Here is a 24801-nt window from a genome sequence, read left to right on the forward strand (position 1 = left end):
ACGATTGTTTGAACACAATAGGTAATTAATAGATTTTTAAAAACACAAAATGCCTATGCATTTCTTTTTTGGAATAGTATATTTTATAACAAATATTCATATGACTGTTTAACTATTTTTCCTCAAATAAATATTTTTTAAATCAAATTAGTTTACTTCATTCCGAAAATTGTGGCCCGGACAATATCAAATACTAGAATTCATATCAATTAAAACCGAAACATTTTAACATTTTAAAAACATTATTTGGTGTTGTGTGTTATCAACCAACACTCATGCCTGAAACATCCATTTAGAAATATAAAACGTCAATTCTAGAGTGTAATAAGTGTTGATTTTTATACAAGTTCATAAATGTAAAGCACAAAACCTTTTCATAGTCAAGAGAAAACTCTGCTAAATACATTCGTACAATTCCGACAGTACCTTAAGCATGTGTCAAGGAATGACTCGCAAATAGGTATTATCAGTCCGAATTGAGATATTTGTAGTGTATAGTGTAGTGTATACCGTAAGTTTGTAAACAAATAAGTAGACAGCCAGGTGTGTAATGACAGGGACCCTCTACATATACTGTGACCACGTTTCCAGGGAGGTTCAGAATGCTTGTTGCAGACAGCAACAACTGTAGGAGTGAACAATGTGTTACACGAGCAACACGCTCAACGTCACTAGCTACACCCAGCTGCTGTAGACCTATAACCTGACACACCAACCAGAACATACAATCAAACATGCTCTTAAACAAGAGGGAGTGACTTATCATCAGACCAAATACCTCTTGAGTGATTTCAACCGTAAAATGAGTTTGCCATCATACCCTGCCATATTAGTCCGGGCTAGTACAAGCAGCTACACACGCATACGCACACGCAAACGCAAACGCACACGCACACGCACAGACACACGTATAGGCATGCCTACTATAAGCGCATTAATCTTAAACGTGACGTTTAAAACACAACTTCACCTCGTCTCCCAACGCAATAATGGCCTATCACGATTTTAACAATTTCATGGTTAAATTGATAACAACGTTGTCATGGTAACCATTTTCGAATGGCTGATTAAATGAAAAATCATACATCCGCACAGCCAGTACAGTCTTCAGGATTTATTTTAAATCCGATGTTAGATATTAAGATTTAGATTTACCAGATTGACAATGCCATTAATCTTATTAGCTCTGGACCCAAGGAAAGGGATTGGGGGTTAAAACTTAAAAGGTATCCAAATTCAATTTTCTGGGGTTTAACAGCGTAATCATCATCACGGTTTTAGATAGGCTTGGTGACACACAGGTAAGAAATATGCAAGCACCGTTCTATCGCGCGCTCTTCACAATAAAGGTCTGTGTTGTATGGGTTGATACCAAGACCGCCATGTCATTATCAGTTCAAAAATATGAAAGCACAGCACGATCGCCCTGATTTATTGATTTAACCCTTTGCGTGGGACCTCCTCCGTGGTGTAGTGGTTAGAGCGTCCGCCCGGAGAGCAGAAGGTCGCGGGTTCGATCCCGACCGCATCATACCAAAAGACGTTAAAATATGGTACTTGTTGGTCCCTGCCTGGCGCTCGGCATTAATGGGTACAACAAGGACTGGTCGACTCGGAGTCAGTATAATGTGTCTGAGTGGGGTCTTCATGCTTCACTGCGGCATGGTATGTCAGTGGGCTAGCACTATAAAACCAGTTTCAGTCTGGGCTAGTACAAGCAGCCGCACATACACATACACACACATGTACGTTGTCATATGAGCGAAATATTCTCAAGCACGACGATAAACCCAATTTCACCTCACCTCACCTCATTTGTGCATTGGAAATGGGAGATTAGACTGCGCGATAACGTCTATATTGACAAGTGCAGTGTAACGAATAATACTGAGGCTACGTTTACTTAGACTGGACAAGTGCATAATTAGATTTGCAATCGCTGAAGATGTAGTAGTTTCACAACATGATGAAGTCTGGTTTAACATCGGGATAATTTCCGGTAGGCATAAAGATGGCGTGGGTTGAAACTGGCGGCGTGTTGTCCAGCGGGATGATGATCTAGGATTTTCGTGAAGAACCTCTAATTTTGGCCAGAATAAATTAATTTAATCGACAAAAAGAGTTTCCACAAGAAATATATCCGAAATACAGTCTTTTTTATAACTATTCCTACTCTATCATGAGTTTAAATGTATCTGATGTTCCTATTTAAATCCCTTCATCACCAAGGTCAGTGATACCTGCAAGAAGTTGTCACCTATCAGCCAGGAAGAATGCTGCCCCTGTTTCCTCCCGCAGCAGCTAACTTTGTTTTGTTTGTTGTTTAAAGCCGTGTCCAGCAATAGAGTGCTTCGTCCTTTCGATCGAAATTACCCACAATGCATCAGCGTCGGCCATTTTGGTAGGCACGCTACTAGAACTCAGAAGTCATTTCACTGCATTTCTCATCATTGTTCTCTCGCATACCATTCGACTACTCGGGATTATCAACGATGCAGAATTATAAGGAGACACTCGATATGCAGGCACATGCAAGGTATTTGGAAAAAATAGCGGACATTGGAGATATATGGCAGCGATCTGTAAATAATCAAGTCTGAACTAGACAATCCAGAGGTCAAACAGCATGAGCACAAGTCTACGCAGTTGGGATACGCTGACATGTGTCAACCAAGTCAGCAAGCGTGACCACCCGATCCCGTTAGTCCCCTTTTACGACAAGCATGAGTTGCTGAAGATCATTTCTAACCCAGATTTTCACGGGTATCAGCAGCTAGCAAAACTCTAACATCATCCAATAGTGACAGGTGTTTTGGTTAGGCAGGTCCAGTCCTCTGGAACATCCTATAGTGACAGGTGTTTTGGTTAGGCAGGTCCAGTCCTCTGGAACATCCTATAGTGACAGGTGTTTTGGTTAGTCAGGTCCAGTCCTCTGGAACATCCTATAGTGACAGGTGTTTTGGTTAGTCAGGTCCAGTCCTCTGGAACATCCTATAGTGACAGGTGTTTTGGTTAGTCAGGTCCAGTCCTCTGGAACATCCTATAGTGACAGGTGTTTTGGTTAGTCAGGTCCAGTCCTCTGGAACATCCTATAGTGACAGGTGTGTTTTGGTTAGTCAGGTCCAGTCCTCTGGAACATCCTATAGTGACAGGTGTTTTGGCTAGTCAGGTCCAGTCCTCTGGAACATCCTATAGTGACAGGTGTTTTGGTTAGTCAGGTCCAGTCCTCTGGAACATCCTATAGTGACAGGTGTTTTGGTTAGGCAGGTCCAGTCCTCTGGAACATCCTATAGTGACAGGTGTTTTGGTTAGTCAGGTCCAGTCCTCTGGAACATCCTATAGTGACAGGTGTTTTGGTTAGTCAGGTCCAGTCCTCTGGAACATCCTATAGTGACAGGTGTTTTGGTTAGTCAGGTCCAGTCCTCTGGAACATCCTATAGTGACAGGTGTTTTGGTTAGGCAGGTCCAGTCCTCTGGAATAAACTGTCAGATCACAAACATTCAGTCACTGACTTTCAGACATTCCAGCATGAAGTGAAGGTCCTGCTGCTCCAAACAGCCTATGACCTGCTCCTTTGAGCAATATTTGGATTTTCGGCGCCATATATATTTCAATTTTATTATCATGAACCATTTTTAATGTCATAAGTAATCTGTTTCTAAAAGTCAGAACGTTGTATGATATCGACTATAGCAAAAGCAAACGTGACTCACAATCAAACAGTGATGGCGCCAGGTGTTTGCGATAAGTTGAGTGTATCCCGCCCCACCAGGTGAACCCGTTACAAGCTCACGCAAAGCCAGGGCAAATGTTTACCATGAACAAGCCGCCATATAGCTGGAATATTGCTGATGCGGCGTAAAACTACACTCACTCACCTGAACAAACATTGGAACACATGTTTCACGTGGAAAAGTCACTTTTTTACTGATGCGTCACATTTGAGAACAATGCTACGTTTAACATCTTGACAATGTTATGTTTTAGACACACATTCGTCTTTTCTGAAACCAGATCCTGTTCCATAAAGGACTTTTAGCACTAAGATAACCTTAAATGACATACACATTGATTCAAGACGCCCGTGGCCCTGAGGCCACTCTATATCAATGAGCAGGGGGTGAACGTTTCAAGAGTGCAAAGGATCTAGTGAAATCCAAGAAATTCCATTCTGCATGGAACAGGTATATATCCTGGAGAATCCCGAAGGACTTGTCCGAACCATAAATAGTGAAACATCCTTTGATAAGTACAGCTCATAAGCTAACATGCCTAGATAAGTACAGGTCATAGCCAACAGACTTGGGTAAGTATATCTCGTAACCTAACAGACTTGGGTAAGTATATCTCGTAACCTAACAGACTTGGGTAAGTATATCTCGTAACCTAACAGACTTGGGTAAGTATATCTCGTAACCTAACAGACTTGGGTAAGTATATCTCGTAACCTAACAGACTTGGGTAAGTATATCTCGTAACCTAACAGACTTGGGTAAGTATATCTCGTAACCTAACAGACTTGGGTAAGTATATCTCGTAACCTAACAGACTTGGGTAAGTATATCTCGTGACCCTAACAGACGTAAGTACCTCATAACTTAACAACTTGGGTAAGTATATCTCGAGTATATCTCGTAACCTAACAGACTTGGGTAAGTACATCTCATAACCTAACAAACTTGGGTAAGTATATCTCGTAACCTAACAGACTTGGGTAAGTATATCTCGTAACCTAACAGACTTGGGTAAGTATATCTCGTAACCTAACAGACTTGGGTAAGTATATCTCGTAACCTAACAGACTTGGGTAAGTATATCTCGTAACCTAACAGACTTGGGTAAGTATATCTCATAACCTAACAGACTTGGGTAAGTATATCTCGTAACCTAACAGACTTGGGTAAGTATATCTCATAACCTCGTAACCTAACAGACTTGGGGGTAAAGACTTGGGTAAATATATCTCGTAACCTAACAGACTTGGGTAAGTATATCTCGTAACCTAACAGACTTGGGTAAGTACATCTCATAACTTAACAAACTTGGATAAGTACAGCTCATTACCTAACAGACTTTCTACGTCTTTTGATTTAGTAGGCATCGTTTCTGCATAGTCTGATGAACATCAAATCAGCGGTAGCAAATATTTTCATGAACATCCTTTTTAGTGTCGTTTAGAATTTTTCTTTAAAAATCAGATTCTTGCAAGAATAATTTACATATTTGCGCCCGAACTACAACCTCACAACACATAATATAAAACAAGCGAGCGGTACTTTCGTCTTACGGGCAGTCCAAGACAGGAAATTCAAATCCGAGATCAGGACTTGATGTTAATGAAGTCACGCAAAGGTGAGGTGAGGTGAAATTGGGTTTAACGCCGTGCTGGAGAATATTTCGCTCATATGACGACGTGCATGCGTGTGTATGTGTATGTGCGGCCGCTGGTACTAGCCCAGACTTAAGCTGGTTTTATAGTGCTAGCCCACTGAGATACCATGCCGTGTTGAAGCATGAATACCCCACTCAGACACATTATACTGACTCCGAGCCGACCAGTCCTTGTTGTACCCATTAATGCCGAGCACCAGGCAGGGACCAACAAGTACCATATCTTAACGTCTTTTGGTATGACGCGGCCGGGGATTGAACCCGCGACCTTCCGCTCTCCGGACGGACGCTCTAACCACTACACCACGGAGGCGGTCCCACGCAAAGGGATAAATCCATAAATCAGGGCGATCGATAAGTCATGAACATGGTAGAATATGTTTCCAGAAAATTGCTGCGAAAGGAAATGACTATGAGAGAGTGAGAACCTTGTGTCTATCGTACCTACGCTGAGCGCATCGTTGAATTCCTAGTCTAATGCATCATCAAAGTGCGTATAGCACTGATGTGTTTGGTATATTCACGGGAGAGAAGAACACGAGGCTTTAAGCACTGTTCCAATCATATCGAGGCAGGGTTGAGATTATGTGTGTGTGTGTGTGTGTGTGTGTGTGTGTGTGTGTGTGTGTGCGTGTGTGTGCGCGCGCGCGCGCGTGCGTGCGTGTGTGTGTGTGTGTGTGTGCGTGCGTGTCTCTGTGTGTATCATGAGGTTGAGGTATACTGGGGTTCAACTTCGCCTTCAACATTACTAAACTCCAACTGCCTCGTGAACGTGGGTGTTGGTGGCAGTTTGTCTTTGACCTTGTGACCCCGGTTTTATAGTGCAAACAGTGAAGGATACCAGATAAGCTTTGCCTGAAAAGTCCACTATGGTGATTTGAACCATGGCTCAAAGCTTTCGGGACTGAAGGGATTGACTTGAGTGAGTGAGTTTGGGATTTACGCCGCTTTTAGCAATATTCCAGCAATATCACGGCGGGGGACACCAGAAATGGGCGTTACTCATTGTACACATGTGGGGAATCGAACCCGGGTCTTCGGCAGGAAGAGCGAACGCTTTAACTCCAGCGCCCCGGATTGACTTGAGGGTGCTACACCGGTTTAAAAGTGATTGTCCATCGACATACCAGGCCACAGTTTGACGTGAATACCCATCCCTCGCAGACATTGTTTACCGATTCCCATACCGACCCAACCTTGCCCAAGCCCCTTAATGCCGCGTGCAGACATGCAACATGTACCATCCCCGTCACTTGACCACGGTGATGGTCCTCACTTACGAAAACCGAGTTCAGCTCACGACCCAATCAAAGCATTTCAATGATGACGTTAAGTGTTCCCGAAACGGAGTAAAGTGTCTAGCCCAACCGGTGAACCGGAGTCGGTGAAGTAGGCAAGAAATAGAAGTGTTCGCTCGTCATTACACTTTCGGTTTGATTCCCCACATGACCACATTTCTGGTTGTTACTAGAATATTGCTGTAGACAACATTTGATAGAGCTGCACGCTCTTCACTCTCAACTCATGAAGACAACAACGCGTACGGATGAAGCTGCACATTCCCCAAGCTGATGTCATGAAGGCGACAGCTGACGGAGATTTGTCTTTTTGCACGTTCCACTCGTGAAGACAGCTGTTGATGAAACTGCAAATTTTAAATTCAAAACTCAAGATGACAACAGTTGATGAAACTGCACGTTGTGCACAAGGCTGTGACATTTTTTTATCACAAATTTTGTTTAGGGACCGTTCATAATTTATGGGGAGTGGGGGTGGGGTGATGGTTTTTTATGGAGAAGCTTGTACAATGTGAATGACCCCCCCCCCTAACATTTCTGTACAAAATAAGTGACCCCCCTGCATGCCATGTACAAAATCAATGACACCCCCTCCCCTACCCATAATTTCTAAGCATAATTTTAAACATATTGTTATGTACAAAATTGATGACCCCCCCTAGTACGTGTGTACAAAATTGATGACCCCCTAGCTCACCAGAACAAAATGGGTGACCCCCCATAAAATCATCATCACCCACCCTAGGCATAAATTATGAACGGTCCCTTACATCATGAATTGTGTAGACCCACAGGTGATCTATCCATGTTATGGGTAATGTGTTGTTCAGAATTGTCTCCCCAAGAAGTAGCAGGGATTCGAAGTTATGATCATGAGTTGATGATTGTGGAAAACAGACAAAAAATGATGTACATATCTCTTAACCATTTGGTGCCCATTTTGTTCATGTTAAGAAATGATGACCACTAATTTCCTTGATTGTGTGAAATCATATCCCAATGTTGTGGATCATTGGTAACAATGATAGTGACGGGATTGTTTGAGCCAGAGTCATATAGCTAGAATATCATTGAGTGTGAAATAAACTACAAACACACTTTTAATTTCATTTTGTATCCATGCTAATTTTCAAATTATCACATATATCAGTGAGTGAGAGAGTGGGTGAGTGGGTGAGTGAGTGAGTGAGTGAGTGAGTGAGTGAGTTTAGTTTAGTTTTAGTTTTACGCCACACTCAGCAATATTCCAGCTATATGGAGGCGGTATGTAAATAATCGAGTCTCGACTATACAATCCAGATCAACAGCATGAGCATCGATCTACTCAACTGGGATACGATGTGTCAAGCACGTCAGCAAGCCTCTTATGACAAGCATGGGTTACTGAAGACCAATTCTTACCTGGATCTTCATTGGTACATACCAAAGATGACTTTCACTATACATGAGAATGTGATGCATCATTATAATTTCTATTTAGTCCATGTTCATGTTTGTTTTCAGGTGAACAATTGACTTGCCTTTGCAGTTGTTTATGACAAGTGCCACAGGTTTGGAAGGATACCTTTGGTTAAAACAGTTGTACAAGTGACTGTGCACATATATTCTATGTTTATATCATAGATTTCGTACTTGCATTTACAACATGTAGCCAGAGTCTAATGTAGCTGTTCTTCTAACAATAAATACATGATAAACCAACAAAGATGAGTAAAATGTAAAACATTTATTCATGAGGAATTCATTAATTTTCTTATCTAAAATGATGCAAACATTGATTTGCATGTCATGTAGTAATTAGCAAACATATGATAAATATACATACACACACTTTTTTAAGAAATATATATTTCACATAACAACAAAAATATAGAATGTATTTCAACCAAATGTATCATGAAAAAATATTTTTGGCAAGATGGATATTTGTGCATGATTCATGAACTAGAAATATATCACATATGATGAACACCACAAACAGATATTATCGACAATACGACTCGAGAAATTGGTCCCCAAATCACCGAGAAATTACTGATGTGAAGATTGAATACTAGAAGCAAAATGTATACTGACCTCCAAAAGAAGCGCAAAAGAAATAAAACCATGTATAAAGTGCCAGTGAGCGAACTTTCAATATGATATAGAACATACTTTACAAGTGAGTGAGTCATTTGGATTCCATGCCACTGTATCGGGAATTCCAGCTATATCACAGTGTTCCAGCTTGATGTTGGATAATACAAGGGTATTTCTTACACCTTATTTACCACTTTGGAAACCCATGAGTGAGTTTAGTTTTACGCCACACTCAGCAATATTCCAGCCATATGGCAGAGGTAACCCATGAAGATCTGGGTTAAAATTGGTCTTCAGCAACCCATGCTTGTCATAAAAGGAGACTAACGGGATCGGGTGGTCAGACTCTGTGACTTTGTTGACATGTCATGTTGGGTAGATCAACGTTCATGCTGTTGATCACTGGATTGTCTGGTCCAGACTCGAATATTTACAGACCGCCGCCATATAGCTGGAATATTGCTGACTATGGCATTAAACAACCAACCACTTTGGTATAAGGATATGGGCCTGACTAACCAGGAAACACACTCAGGGCACATCCAGATTTGTACCCAAGATCATAGTTTTTTGGCACACCTTCACAGATCTCTCCAGAAAATTGCAGCACCTAAAACAAAATGGCCACCTGTGTCCCCTTCCCTATCCCAAGCGACAATAGTGAATATTACACTGGGATTATTTGACCTGTATGGCAGTTATATCATAACATTGTCAGTTGACCCAAACAAAAGACCAAATGCTAGGTTTTTTTCGTTTTGTTTTTTGGGTGTCTGTGAGTTTTATTTCATACTCTGCAATATGCAACCTGTAGGCACAGTGTTCCTGAAGTGAGCATCTCAACATCAGGCCATGTGTTCCAATTCCACAAGTGTGCCCAGGACTGAGAGAGGGTTCTCAGTATCCATGATTAAATCCCCTTTCGATTATCTCCCCCTTTGGGTTCCCAGTATCCCTTGCTTATCTCCCCTTACTCGAGGCAGCATATTCTGACAGGATGTTGTGACCTTACACTGCCATGTAGAAATTGATGGATCTTTTTCGTCACAGTTTGTATAATACAAGCAACATCAAAGGTAGTAAACAAAGAAAGGGCCTCACGCACTGTACCCAAGTGTGGAATCAAACCCGGGTCTTTAGACATGATGAGCAAACACTACAACCACAAGGCCACAAGTTCACATATGACATGGGTTTGTACTTACATCTGATCAGATTAGGACAAAATAGCTATTAGAAAGCAGTTCAAAAGACTGGTGATAGATGAATAACTTCTTTCAACCTATTCCCTATGAGTATAAAGCTAAATTGAGAACATACTGACATTAATGTTATTTCGAACAACTACCTAGCTGAACAGTTTATGCTACATTTGAACTGAAAATAGCAGGAAAATTTGTTTCCACTCGATAATGGATCACATATGAATCTTTGTTGGACAAGGACCTAGAGGACAAAACTAACAAAGCCAAAGAAAAAGTGCACCAAAGCAGTAATTAATCAGATTTTCAATTACTTGGAAGGACATTATGCCAACTGAATTAAAATAGTATTTCTCAGCCCTTTCCTTCAATTTTTTATCAACTATCATGCTGCTTGCAGGAGCCGAAAATAACTACACATGCAAGACCAATCAGTTACATAAAATGTAAATTTATTATTTTGCCATTGGAAACAGAACAAACTAATACCAGTTTGTTAATTTTGAAAACCTGCATCTTGATCTAATCCTATGCAATTCAACTGAATTGTAGCATCATCTAATTCTATGTATTCCAACTGGATTCCAGTATCAGTTAATTCTGTGTGGTCAACAAAACCCTAGCATCAATTAATTATGGATAGGTCAATTAGATTCAGTTAATTCTATGTTAGTGTCAATTGTATTCAGTTAATTGTATAAAAGTCAGCTGAGCTCTAGTATAAGCTAATGCTATCTAAGTCATTTGGATTCTAATATTAGTCAATGCTATGTAAGTCAGCTGAGCCCAAGTATCAGTCAATTCTGTGTAGTCAACTGAACCCTAGCATCAGTTGACCACCCCTTTGGTGTAGAGGCTAGAGCGTCAGCCCGGAGAGCGGAAGGTCGCGGATTCAATCCCCGGCCGCGTCATACCAAAAGACGTTAAGATATGGTACTTGTTGGTCCCTTCCTGGCGCTCGGCATTAATGGGTACAACAAGGACTGGTCGGCTCGGGAGTCAGTATAATGTGTCTGAGTGGGGTAGTCATGCTTCACTGTGGCATGGTATCTCTATAAAACCAGCTTCAGTCTGGGTTAGTACAAGCAGCCGCACAGTGACCTTGATTGGGAAATTTTGGGGAAAATATTTGTATTGGTTTAATTTTCTTATTTGAGGAATATTATAACTTTCTATTTAAAATTTTATCATAACATTGAACTTTATCAATGAATGATAACCTGGTATTTTAATATGACATTGAATCATAGCAATCTATTGTAACAATGAACTTTAACATTATATTTTAACATGGTATTAACGGCGTGTTATGACACTGAATATTAACAATCTATTTTTACATTGAACTTTAACTTGGTATTTTAACAGTGTATTATGACAATGAACCGTAATATTGTATTATAACACTGAACTTGTATTGTAACATTGCATCTTTACATAGTATTGTAACACTGTATTAAAAGCAATTATGTAAAACTGATCGGTTAAACCGTCATTTTTGTGGGGTAATTTTATTTGTGAAATACAAGACACCTTTACAAAGATATAGATTGCACAAGCCTCTACCAATATGAACATTTACTGTCATTTGCTGTCAAAGTTTACTGTCATTTGCTGTCAAAGTTTACTGTCATTTGCTGTCAAAGTTTACTGTCATTTGCTGCATATTTGAGGATGAATCAGTCTCTGAGCAGGCATAATTAGTCACTGATCCCATGATATGATTGTAAAAATATGGTTTTGTAATTATATTAATTAATTTTAAAAACCCACAGTTCTGTTCTCACAATATTTTTGGAAACAAGAATTGGTATAAAAATGGCTTCACTGAGCACAATACTTATCAATATATTACTGTAGATAACCGATCTCATAGAGAAGCCGAGGTCCTAACTTGACCTTTAAAATCAGTATCAAAATGGTATGTTCCGTAAATAACCGAACCATCAACCTTAGCTCATCTTTAAGTCGTGATCAGTCATCGGAAACAGAGTGTCAACAAATCCATATTGAATACTGGTAATATACAGTAGATCTTTCCACACTTCCACTACTTCATAACACCTTTGAAGGACAACTGTATTTCAAGAAAATTACTATTTATAAAGAATCTGGTAGTACTGATTTTTTCGTGTTCATATTGCATACATTTCCCCTAGCAATACAGTTGTGTGGCGAGTGTGATCTGTCCTGCAACAACTAATATAACAACATATAAACAGTTTCTATTCTTGCTATAATACTTGTTTCATATATACACAAAGAACTTAGTTAAGCACCCCCTGACATTTCTCACGATTGAATGAGCCCCGATCCTAACTCTTTGGAGCATATCTGGGACATGATTGGTCGCCGTGTGCAACAAAGGGATCCTCCTGTACAGAACCTAGCCCAATTGGAAGCTGCTTTACACGAGGAATGTCGTAGACTGCCCCTTCAGTGGATCAGGAGGCTGACAGGGGGTATGAGGAGGAAAGTGCTGGCTGTCATACAGTCACATGGAGGTTACACTCGGTATTGACCTTGAATCATGTAAGACACGCAAAATGACGTTTTGAATGTTCACATTCATCAATAAATTCAACATTAAACATTCCAGTGCCATACTTGTACAGACATGGTTTTGTATGAAAATCAGTGTGTTATTGCAATGTGCAATTATCTTTATAAAATCAACATAGATTCTAATCATTTTGTCATTTTTTATGAGTCAAAGGATCATACGGGTCGGAAAAACTCATGTTTTTCCATTGTGGTCACCACAAGAAGTTTTATGTCCATGTTGAAAACCTATCATTGCTAAAATACAGGGGTGTTTGATTAAGTTATTTGTGTATATGATTGCTCTGATGAGTCTTCCTTAACCAAATCTAGTGAAATTTACAATATATGTAATTTCCAGTTGATCTCACAAGACTAATATTACATGCTAAGGACATTAATCTCTAATAAAAACAATGTCATAATAAGAAATACAATCAAAGTTGTGAACCATTATGCCAGGTACTTGTTTTTGATAAAATGTACATTCAGATTGACCGTGCTTGATTTCTCAAGTTCATTTCACCTGAAGGAATTCAGTGTTTTTAATTTTTTTGCACATCATAAGAGATAGCAGATTTTTCAAAAGGGAGAAAACAATGTAACCTAGTGTGCATTATTCTGAAGAGAATATGGTATGATGTTTAAAAGTGAAATGAAAGAGATGAGTAAAAGTATCACGACATTAGAATTCATATTTCTTATTCAAATATAGAATAAAGTTTCAGCTTGCTGAAATAGATAAGTCCACTATCACGTAGACATTTTTACAATAAACCAACACTTAACAAATGATGAAAATATTTCTGCAATATAATGACTACTGAATATACGACAGTCACATATGAAAACAAAACAATATCTTTTCATTGTCCATAAAAACAAGACATAAACAAATTGAGAAAAGGACTATTCATCAAAGTTCCACCTTACTTGACCTTGGTGTAGTTTAATCCAAAGGACAGAATCAGACAGATCCAATGCCATACACCTCCATACTTGTAAAACTTCAAGAACTTAACCTTGACACCATCTTCAAGGCCACAAGAGGCACAAGATCACTGGTTCACAACACAGCATGAAGGCCATATCAGAAACAGTTTCTCTCCAAAAAATATCCGAACAAGAATCCGTACGTTCTAAGGCATCCATAATATTTCCCATTTGAAATATGTCAAGTTTGTACACACAAAAGGTGAGCTTTTCCTGCATGTCATACTCTGGAAATGTCACAGGTCATGGATCAAAGGTCATGAATGGTCATAAGCCATAGTTCAAAGGCCATGGGTTACAGGACAAAGGTCATAGGACCCTTGAGCATGAACCTGAATTATATCAAATGAACTTGGTTTCCAACACAGATTCAGGAATATACACAGCAAATATATATACATGATCTATGGATATTTCAGCTTGTGAACAGGTTGTCCTGTAGTTGAGATTGGGGCACATTACTGTAAGTCGGGTAAAAGCTATGAAGAGGAAGTTTAGCGTAGGCAGACTTAATGATCTTGATGCGTTCTGCCCGGGGAAACTGTCCGATTGCCGTCAATAATTCTTGTAGACAGGCTATCATGGTCCATGGTGCTTCTTGATGGAGATGTGAGAGGCATGTGATGATTGTGTGGCTGTGTGGAGGTGTGGCTGGACATGGCCGGAGGACTGGTGTCCCATGCAGGGTTAGTGACTAGACCATCTACTCTGTGGGAATAGTCCAACACAGGCGGGGAGTACACACTGGGTAAAGATTGGAGTGGTGACATCTGATGGGGGGGATGGAGGAATGTTGTCATGGTTAAGATGGTTAGTTGGAGAGATCTGTAATTGATGGGTGTGGGAAGTTGGGGAGAAATTGGAGCTTAGATGAGGAACATTGCTCTGATGAACAGACATGGGTCTGCTTGATTGTGGAGGTGAATGTATTCTTGTGCTAGATGCTGTGAATGAAGCACTATTCACTGATGATGGGGAGAATGTGGTGGTTGTAGAAGGAGTTAGACTTCCTGGGGGAGATGCCATCATTGAGTTGTCCTGGATGTTGTGACTTGGGGACTGACGTAAGGTACTGGGAGATGTCTCGGTGAAACTGGTATGAGAAAACTGTCGGCTACTCTTGTCAGAGAATCGATAACTTGTTCCTGGAGAGTGGGACGTCTCGTTTGAAACATCCATCATGGTGGGGTAAAATGTAGGCTCGATCTCGCCAAGGTCGATTTGGGTTATGGTGGAACTTGCCGTCGACTGTGCCCTTGGGAACGTCATATGTCCAAGGTTGCACTGGGGCACATCTGTTTCTGGTGTTGTCTGCTGTGATGTCTGCTGTGATGTCTGCTGTGATGTCCCTTCTGGGCTAGACATCTGTGGGTTCGATGGGCTGAATCTCTTCTGGTGGTTGAGCTTTTCTTGAAGGCACTGCAGTTCTGCTTGTTGCTTAGCCTTGCTTGCCTGGTAACAAGAGTGAATGAGATACATTTAATGCATCTTTGGACAATATTATAGATACATCACAGCATGTCAGCTCAATAGTATGTTTGTTTGTTTATTTTTAACGCCGCATTCAGGTATATCTTAAATATTCAAGCCTCTATAATATCAAGTCTGTACCAGACAATCCATTGCATAGACACTGAGTAGGAAATTTAGGCAAACTTAGGTTGCTAGGGATTTAGTCGGTCCCGAGATCCATATGGGGAAGTCATATTATTGTGTGGTGTGGCATGGTGTGACATGGCATGGCAAGGTGTTTGTGGTGTGCTGTGCTGTGCTGTGTGAGAGAGTTTAGTTTTATGCCGCACTCAGCAATATTCAAGCTATATGACAGCGGTCTGTAAATAATCGAGTCTGGACCAGACAATCAAGTGATCAACAGCATGAGCATCGATCTGCACAATTGGGAACCGATGACATGTGTCAACCAAGCCAACGAGCCTGACCTCCCGATCCCGTTAGTCGCCTCTTACGACAAGCATGGGTTACTGAAGGCTGGTTCTAACCCGGACTTTCACGGGTTGTGCTGTGGGGTGGGGTGGGGTGGGGTGGAGTGTGGTTGAGTGAGATCTGGCAGGGGGTGGCCAATCTCTGAGTGTGGCCATGTGTGTCACCAGTCCTTGGTTTAATCCTTAATACCTAACATCAGGCTGGGTAAGAACAACTACCATGTTTTTGTCTTTTGTTAGGACAGGGCTGGAGATCTTACAACCAACCCTACATTCTCCAGGCAAGCAAACTATACACTAGACCAGGAAGTGGTCACCTAATGGTGAGATCCAATACCTTTATTGAGTGAAGGCGTTCACATATCTTCTGGAATGTGGCAGAACAGTGTCCAACTTCCTGAACCTTCTTCAGCTCAGACTCCAGCATCAAGATCACAGCTTCCTGCTCCATCAGACTCCGCTGCATCAGCATGTGCTTCCGCTTAAGCTGTTCTGTGAAGTTCCGGACAAAGTTCGGCAGAGCTTTCAATGCAGCACTGCCTGGAGACTCTGGTGACAAACTTTCCTGGAAACAAGAAAGAAAGAACAGTTAAGAATGATATCAGTCATTTCCATCAGTGAGTGAGTGAGTGAGTTAATCAGTGAGTAAGCATGGTTTTAAGCCAGTTTTAGCAATATTCCAGCAGAATCACGTCAAGGTACACCAGAACCCCTGTCTGAACTGATGAAGATAAAGAAGTTACCCTTTAACCCACGAACACATGGTGCTAAAAGACCTACAACCATATTCAGGCACTCCTCCCGACCTGACCAAAGGTGAATATACATGGCCGTGCTGAGTCTTGTGAGGAAGTACCGTCAAGCCTGTCAAACGTAAACATGGACGACACGAAAATCTCTCAGACTACTGAATTGTGCCAATACATTTTGTGAATGATTAGGCCAGAAATGATGCAGTAACTTGACACAGCCTTGAGCTGTTAAATACAAGCTCTTTCATATGACAATATGCATCTAGGTCCTGACACGTTTTTCAGCCTGATTCAGCCCGACCTGACCAAAGGTGAATATACATGGCCGTGCTGAGTCTTGTGAGGAAGTACCGTCAAGCCTGTCAAACGTAAACATGGACGCCACGAAAATCTCTCAGACTACTGAATTGTGCCAATACATTTTGTGAATGATTAGGCCAGAAATGATGCAGTAACTTGACACAGCCTTGAGCTGTTAAATACAAGCTCTTTCATATGACAATATGCATCTAGGTCCTGACACGTTTTTCAGCCTGATTAATCTAGGAGCCTTGAGTTAAAGTAGATGGGTGAGTTTAAGTATTCCAGTAATCTCATCATATCATGTGGTGCTGGCAAACCTAGAACCAGGGATCTGAACCCATAATCTTAGGTTTCTGGCAAACTGACTTCAGATGCCACCTGTGCCCCCCAACCCCTTTTGGTTTAATACTGCAATATAAACATTTCCATTCATAGAAGGTCAAATAAAAGTGAGTTACAAGAGGTGAGAGGTGTTTCCATGTGACGAGCAAACATTTTAACCACTATGCTACCACACTGCGACCACATCATCTACAACGTACCTGCTCAGGAATGGTAGATGATTTACTGGGTGAGGAAACATCAGGACCCACCGACATCTCCGACACTGAAAGAAAACATCAGTTATAACTCCACAGGTGCGTCCAGGTGTTACAGTCTAACAAAGCAAATCTATCAATCAATGTAATACAATGTGCTACAAGTTGTCACCAATAGGCTTATTGAGCACACTGATGAACTTAGGTACATTTAGGTAAAATAGTACCCCAGTTTGATTTTTAAAGTTCCAGTTGTTGCTGAGTATATGAGTTTATATTCATATTTCCTTTGAGAAAAATAAGGAAATATTTTTAGAATATAAACGTAAGGTATATAAAAACAAAACAGTTTTGGTAAAAATAACTTCTTCAGTTTTGATAATCAGAGAAAAGAAAGAAAACTATACTGAAAGAAAAGGGTTTTAAATAACATTCGAAAAGCATCTTTTTTAACCTACTTTGATAAATTCATTACAATAATTAGTATACAGAAAAAAAGTGTCTTCAATTAAAATTATTCAACATCTATGAAATTGGGGTCTGCAGTTTCATTAACCAAGTAAATAAAAGCATGTTTAATCAGAAATGGCAATAAATCCATTGAAAAGTTTGGAACTGAAAATATTTTACCAACTTGAAATAATATAAGAACATACATGGGCTATGGTTGTTCTGTATTTGTGGTGACGGCGTCACCCGGGGATCAGGGGTCGAGGCCTCCTTCGTGGTCCGAGGAGAGAGTCCACTCTCACAAACCGAAGACAGAACTTTGGATGACTTCAAGATAGGCATAGGCGCCTTGTCCATATTGTCCGTCAACAACAGTTTTAACATTGAGCCAGTAGGTCTGTCACCAGAACAACATCCTTTAGGACTTGACATTTGCGAGTGGTTACCTTCCTTGGAAACTGTTGCGGAGCCTGATGGACAACTGCCTCCAGCCCTTGGACAAGAATGACCTTTACCATGTCCATCATGTGAGCTGGGAATAACATTCACTTTACTCATATCCGCTTCACTCATGATGCTTTCTTCGATGAGTTTTACGAAAGGATCAACGGCTCGTTTCCGAGAATTTTCCGGTTTTGTAGGTGCCGGTGATGATGCCGACATTGCCTCACATCTTGGCTGTTTTTCCACGGATGATGATCTGATGACATTGCCAAAAGGCGTTGTAAACTGTGACTGCTGCCAACTTGCACTCTCACAGCTGGCACTCTCATCATGCATTGCGTGGTCATCGGAGCCAATCAGTGTGTCTGACATCATAGTCAAGATGTCATCTGTGAACATCTTTTCAGTCTTTTTGGAATCGATCTCTTGTTTCTGAAGGGCAAGTTTTTTCCGTCCTTCCTCTTGTCTGAAAAGTAACAATGAAAGTTGAGTGAAGGAACTTTGTCTAAATGTGCAGTCAGGATTGTTTCAGATTTATAATTTGCAGACTTTGAATGAGAGCTGACAAAAGCATCACTCACTCACTCCAGCTGTATCAAGGCAGCCTCTGTTTGAGTGAGTTTTACACCATCTGCTGTTATCTTGCTTACAGCTTAGGCCATATATAAAAACCTTCTTGTGTCTCATTACTGCCCAAAACTCGACCCGACCCTGAGATTTTATATATTTTTTTACATTAGATGCTCAAAATGTGCATGAATTTTTCACACTTCTAAGTTTTGATTTTCTATTGGAGAAAAGGTGTAAATTTCCACAGAAATCAAAAGGTTTTAGTCATAAAATAAAATAAAATGTAAAAATATTTTTTTATGTGGCCTTATATTGACAAAAGCTTTGACACCGCCTTTTGAAAAAGGAAGGGGGTGCATTCTCTGATTTTTAGTTAATTCCTTAATTGTGGAATTTTGGACACAGTGAGAGTTTCACATGACGCACAAATGTGCATCAAATATGCAACAAATGTTGAGAAGGGACCCCCCCCAAAATTCACTGCATCCTGAAGGACACACAATATAATTCATTGTACCACAACACATCTATGACTTTGCTAGGTGTGTTTGGTTGTTTCTTTCAGAGCAGTTACATGCATCATTTCATCCATCAGTCCACATGATCAATGATTAATTCCAGACTCTAAAGAACTTATCAAAACATACAGTTCTCTACACCGTTACTTCACAGGACCCTCATATTGCCTGCAAGGGCCCCTAAAACTATTAATCACGGTCCCCTAGACCCCCATGTTTGTGAGTCAAGGTAAAACACTGCACAGTGTTTCTATGTGTTTACTGCTACAATATACATCCCTGCATTACTGTTCCCTCTAATCCGAATCTACCAGACAGAATCATTCTAATCTTGATTGAGATAGAAAACCTTCAATATAATATTGCCCTTGAGCGTATTCTGACATGGTAAGGTATGCCTGACATTTGGTGAAAGTGATTACAATCTTACTGCAATCTGTCTCAGACTTGTCTAAACCTGACACTTATCAAAACATTCTGATTACACTGTCAAATTACTAAAGCATATGGTCAGGCTGGCAGAAACAATAAGGTAACACTGTCAGCTTTTTTCTAATACATGGTTCAGATCTACAATGAATATTGATAACACTTTCAACTTACTGTCTGATTTGGTTCAGACTGACAATGAATGCTCTCATACCATCAACTTACTCTAAGACTTTGGTTCAGACTGACAATGAATGCTCTCATACCATCAACTTACTCTAAAACCTGGTTCAGATTGACAGTGAAAACTGCTAACAACATCAACTTACTCTAAGACTTCGTTCAGACTGACAATGAATGCTCTGCTAACACCATCAACTTACTCTAAAACCTGGTTCAGACTGACAGTGAACACTGCTAACACCATCAACTTACTCTAAGACTTCGTTCAGACTGACAATGAATGCTCTCATACCATCAACTTACTCTAAGACTTTGGTTCAGACTGACAATGAATGCTCTGTTGGCACCATCAACTTACTCTAAGACCTGGTTCAGACTGACAGTGAACACCATCAACTTACTCTAAGACTTTGGTTCAGACTGACAATGAATGCTCTCATACCATCAACTTACTCTAAGACCTGGTTCAGATTGACAGTGAACACCATCAACTTACTCTAAGACTTTGGTTCAGGCTGACAATGAATGCTCTGCTAACACCATCAACTTACTCTAAGACCTGGTTCAGACTGACAATGAATGCTCTGCTAACACCATCAACTTACTCTAAGACCTGGTTCAGATTGACAATGAACACTGCTAACACCATCAACTTACTCTAAGACTTTGGTTCAGACTGACAATGAATGCTCTGCTAACACCATCAACTTACTCTAAGACTTGGTTCAGACTGACAATGAATGCTCTGCTGACACCATCAACTTACTCTAAGACTTGGTTCAGACTGACAATGAATGCTCTGTTGACACCATCAACTTACTCTAAGACTTTGGTTCAGACTGACAATGAATGCTCTGTTGACACCATCAACTTACTCTAAGACTTCGTTCAGACTGACAATGAATGCTCTCATACCATCAACTTACTCTAAGACATGGTTCAGATTGACAGTGAACACTGCTAACAACATCAACTTACTCTAAGACTTCGTTCAGACTGACAATGAATGCTCTCATACCATCAACGTACTCTAAGACCTGGTTCAGATTGACAGTGAACACTGCTAACACCATCAACTTACTCTAAGACTTCGTTCAGACTGACAATGAATGCTCTCATACCATCAACTTACTCTAAGACTTTGGTTCAGACTGACAATGAATGCTCTGTTGACACCATCAACTTACTCTAAGACTTCGTTCAGACTGACAATGAATGCTCTCATACCATCAACTTACTCTAAGACCTGGTTCAGACTGACAGTGAACACTGCTAACAACATCAACTTACTCTAAGACTTCGTTCAGACTGACAATGAACTTGGCCTTTTTGGTCCACTGGTCGCGGGCTACACAGGAGGAAGATTGTATGAAAATGTAGGTCCCACTGGCAGTCTTCACACGGAATATTGTCTTCGGGACAAGGTCGTCTTTCATAACTGAAACACAAGCAAATTCAAATAACTCCATTACAGCACAATGTTATTATTCATCTATCTATCTATCTGTCTGTCTGTCTGTCTGTCTGTCTGTCTGTCTGTCTGTCTGTCTGTCTGGCTGTCTGTCTGTCTGTCTGTCTGTCTATTTTATTCTTATTTATGTATTTATTTTACCACAACAACTAAATCATAAAACAAGGACTAAAAATCACCTCATTTCAGACACAGTAATCAAAGAATACCATCTTTTAACTCTGAAACATCCTTGCTTCTCTGACCTACTGCATCCCCATTTTATTCAGCACAACAAGGCTATATGCCAGCAGAACTTCATCTGAGGCCAATGACATGATACTACATGAATCAGGTGTCTAATAGAATTGTACTTTCTTGATTCCAGGAATATATCGACTTGCATTGTATGCTGTTTCACATATAGCCAGACGTCTTGTAACACAAGAATGCCCATTCCTTGTTTTTAGAGCCAGCTTAAAGTAAAAGATTCGATGGCATATATTGAGTTCCATTAATAGAAAGTCATAATTTTAAATGTTATTTTTCCCAAACTCATCTTAAGAGAATTTCTGTGTGTTTTTGGTTTTTTGTTCACAGCTCATCAGCTCGCATCAGAGCAGAGTGTTTGTAATATGATAAATGGATATGATGACCTCAATCTTGCAATGGAGCTGAGGTGGTAAATAGGTGAGTGAGTGAGTAGGTTTAGGATTTACGCCGCCTTTAGCTATATTCCAGCAATATCACAGAGGAGGGGCTTAACCCGAGCCCTGATCTTCGGCGTAAAGAGTGAATGCTTCAAGCAATAGGTTAACCCCCCACCGGCCAGGGAAATACTTGAAAAAATATCTCTGCATGTGTGTTTCTCTCTCTCTCTCTCTCTCACACACACACACACACACACACACACACACATTTACTGGATGTCCAAAAATCGTTTTTACAAAACAATTGTTCCAAGAAATACTTGATAAAAAACTTTGCATTTGTGTTCTATACAAAAAATAATCATTCACTGGGTGTTCTGAAATAATGTGCTGTACGTTAAACTATCAGTTTTGTCTCCTTCTTAAAAAGGGAGTGAGGGATTTGGGTTCAATGCCAATATAACAGTATTGTAGTTATACCATGGTTTGTCAACTTAATGGGGAAAGCTTGAAGTGATATGGGTATTAGATATTTACCACCTTTTGAAAACTGAAGAGTGAGTGAGTGAGTGAGTGAGTTTAGTTTTATGCCGCAATATTCCTGCTATATGACGGCGGTCTGTAAATAATCAAGTCTGGACCAGGCAATCCAGTGATCATCAGCATAAACATCGATCTACGCAATTGGGAACCAATGACATGTGTCAACCAAGTCAGCGAGCCTGACCAACCTGATCTCGTTAGTCGCCTCTTACGACAAGCATGGGTTACTGAAAATCAATTCTAACCCGGATCTTAACGGGTCTTGAAACTGAAGAGCATGGGTACAGTGCTGCTGAATACACAGGGCATCAAGGATTAAAACCCACTATCAGAATTTCGTCTCTGGTCTTCTTTCAGAAAAAAACATAATGTTGAATGTCTAGTGACTGAATTTTGTTGTTGCCTCTCACAAAACTCTCACACTAGGCTGACTGACTGACTGAGTTTGGTTTTACGCCGCTTTTAGCAATATTCCAGCAACATCACGGCGGGGGACACCAGACATGGGCTTCACACATTGTATCTCCCACTAGGATGCTCCCAGGCAACTTCTAGGTTGATTTGTTTGAATCTGCATTTAATCAGAGCCTGTCCACCAACTTGGGAAGGGAATTAGTAGATCGGCTATTTCTGTGTGATACGACTGAGCCAAGCAGCACACTTGGATGGTAATAGTGATAAGTATACTGCACGCAACTGACTTCCCCGGGGAATCTCAGACAAGCTATTGATGGGGCCTTAGGATTATCAAGGATGATGCGAGATGTGAGGTTTGGGTTGATGAATCCAAATAAAATATAGAGGAAAAGGAGTGTCTCGGAGAAGTTGGATTTGGAATTTCTAAGAGACGCTATTATTGGCAAACAAGGATAAGTTGAGCACCGACCTGACAATTGACCCGTATCAGCATGTATGAGTGCAGCCCACTGGCCCTTGCCATTGTTAGCGAAGGGGCCCCAGGTTGTCCGCAATCAAGTGTTGTGCGACTTGCTACACTGACGTGAGAGTCTTATGAGCAAGGTGCGTGCAGCTACGCGCGGAATCAATTTCATCGTCATGTAATGCACGTGCACTAGCCTACATCTGCTCTACCTTTCACAAACCAAATGGGTTTGGTCATTGCCGTGCACCGCCTACTTCTCGTAAACGCGTTCTGTGCGTCAGTCCAACTTATCCTTGTTTGCCAGTAGTTAGGTTGGGGCTTTATTATAGAAGATGGATGTTTTGGAGATTTCTCAGAGAAATAGGGTGGGGATGAGTGACTCCTCGGAGAAGGGGTGAATTAGAAGCAGTGAATCGAAATCGGTGAATTAGAAATGAGGTTTTGTGTTTACTCAAGCAAGAACAAAGTGGGGTTGATGTTTCTAGGTTTCTGAGAGAAACTGAAAATGGGTTTGGTGGTTCTTGGCAGAACAGAGAAGGGTGGTGGGGTTTCATTATAAGTCTGGAAATGGAGCTGAGGTTTCTCAGAGAAGTTAAAAGTGGGGTTAAGGTGGGTCTCATAGAAGGAAAAAGTAGGGCTTGGAGTTTTCTGCAGCAGTTGAATTGGGAATTAGGGGTTTCTCAATAGAGAAAAATAGATGGGGTTTTGTGGTTACTTAGAAAGGAAAGAAGTGGGGTTAGGGGTTTCTGAGAAAAATGAGAAATCTGGTTGAGTTTCTTAGCGAAGCTAAACTGGGTTTCTCACAGAAGGAAGAATTTGGCTTTGGGTGTTCTCACAGAAGTGGGGTTTCTTAAAGTGAGTGAGTTTTATGCTGGCGGCAGTCTGTAAATAATTGAGTTTGGACCAGACAATACAGTGATCAACAGCATGAGCATCGATCTACACAATTGGGAACCGATGACATGTGTCAACCAAGTCAGCGAGCCTGACCACCCGATCCCGTTAGTCGCCTCTTACGACAAGAATGGGTTACTGAAAATCAATATTCTAACCCGGACCTTCACGGGTATGGAGAAATGAGAAGTGGGGGTGGGGTTTCATGGGGAAATTAGACATGTGGTTATTTTGAATTTTTTTTATCAAGAAATGAAAATTAGGGTTGGGTTCATTAGAAGATTGCAGCTGGACCAGCCCAATGTTACTTACAGATCTACAGTGAGTGAGTGAGTTTAGTTTTATTCCACACTCAGCAATATTCCAGCTATATGGCGGTGGTCTGTATATAATCGAGTCTGGACCAGACAATGATCAACTGCATGGGCATCGAACTGTGCACTTGTGATAGGATGACATGTGTCAACCAAGTCAACGAGCCTGAACACCTGATCCCGTTAGCTGCATCTTACACCAAGCATAGGTTACTAAAGATCAAATCTAAACCGGATCTTCACAGGTCTACAGATCTACATCTTGCAAGTAGCGGAGAAACAAGTTGTTTTGATAAAAGTAAATTAATAGAACCTTCATTTGAACGAAATCAATTTCTATTTGATCCTTAATAAAAGGGCTTAGTCATACAAATGAAAAACTTATAATCAATGGTCATTTGAACACAATATCCGATTCCTGGTATTGTCTG

General features: G+C 40.7%; 1 protein-coding gene across 2 annotated transcripts in view; it reads right to left on the reverse strand.

Annotated features, from left to right (window-relative positions):
* Positions 1–13201: 13201 nt before the first annotated feature.
* The window catches only part of LOC124284360 (circadian locomoter output cycles protein kaput-like), a 91634-nt gene continuing 80034 nt past the window's right edge, over positions 13202–24801 (reverse strand). For both annotated transcript variants that reach the window (XM_046720482.1, XM_046720546.1), the window contains 5 exons: positions 20927–21074; positions 17699–18402; positions 17046–17110; positions 15786–16013; positions 13202–14957 (listed from right to left, as the gene is read on the reverse strand). In XM_046720482.1, coding sequence (XP_046576438.1) covers positions 14193–14957; positions 15786–16013; positions 17046–17110; positions 17699–18402; positions 20927–21074 — 1910 coding nt within the window. In that variant the 3' untranslated portion in view covers positions 13202–14192. The remainder of the gene's footprint in view (positions 14958–15785; positions 16014–17045; positions 17111–17698; positions 18403–20926; positions 21075–24801) is intronic.

Source organism: Haliotis rubra, unplaced genomic scaffold, assembly GCF_003918875.1.
Source record: "Haliotis rubra isolate DU_JTF1 unplaced genomic scaffold, ASM391887v1 Scf1, whole genome shotgun sequence".
In the NCBI taxonomy this organism is placed as follows: Eukaryota; Metazoa; Mollusca; class Gastropoda; order Lepetellida; family Haliotidae; genus Haliotis; species Haliotis rubra.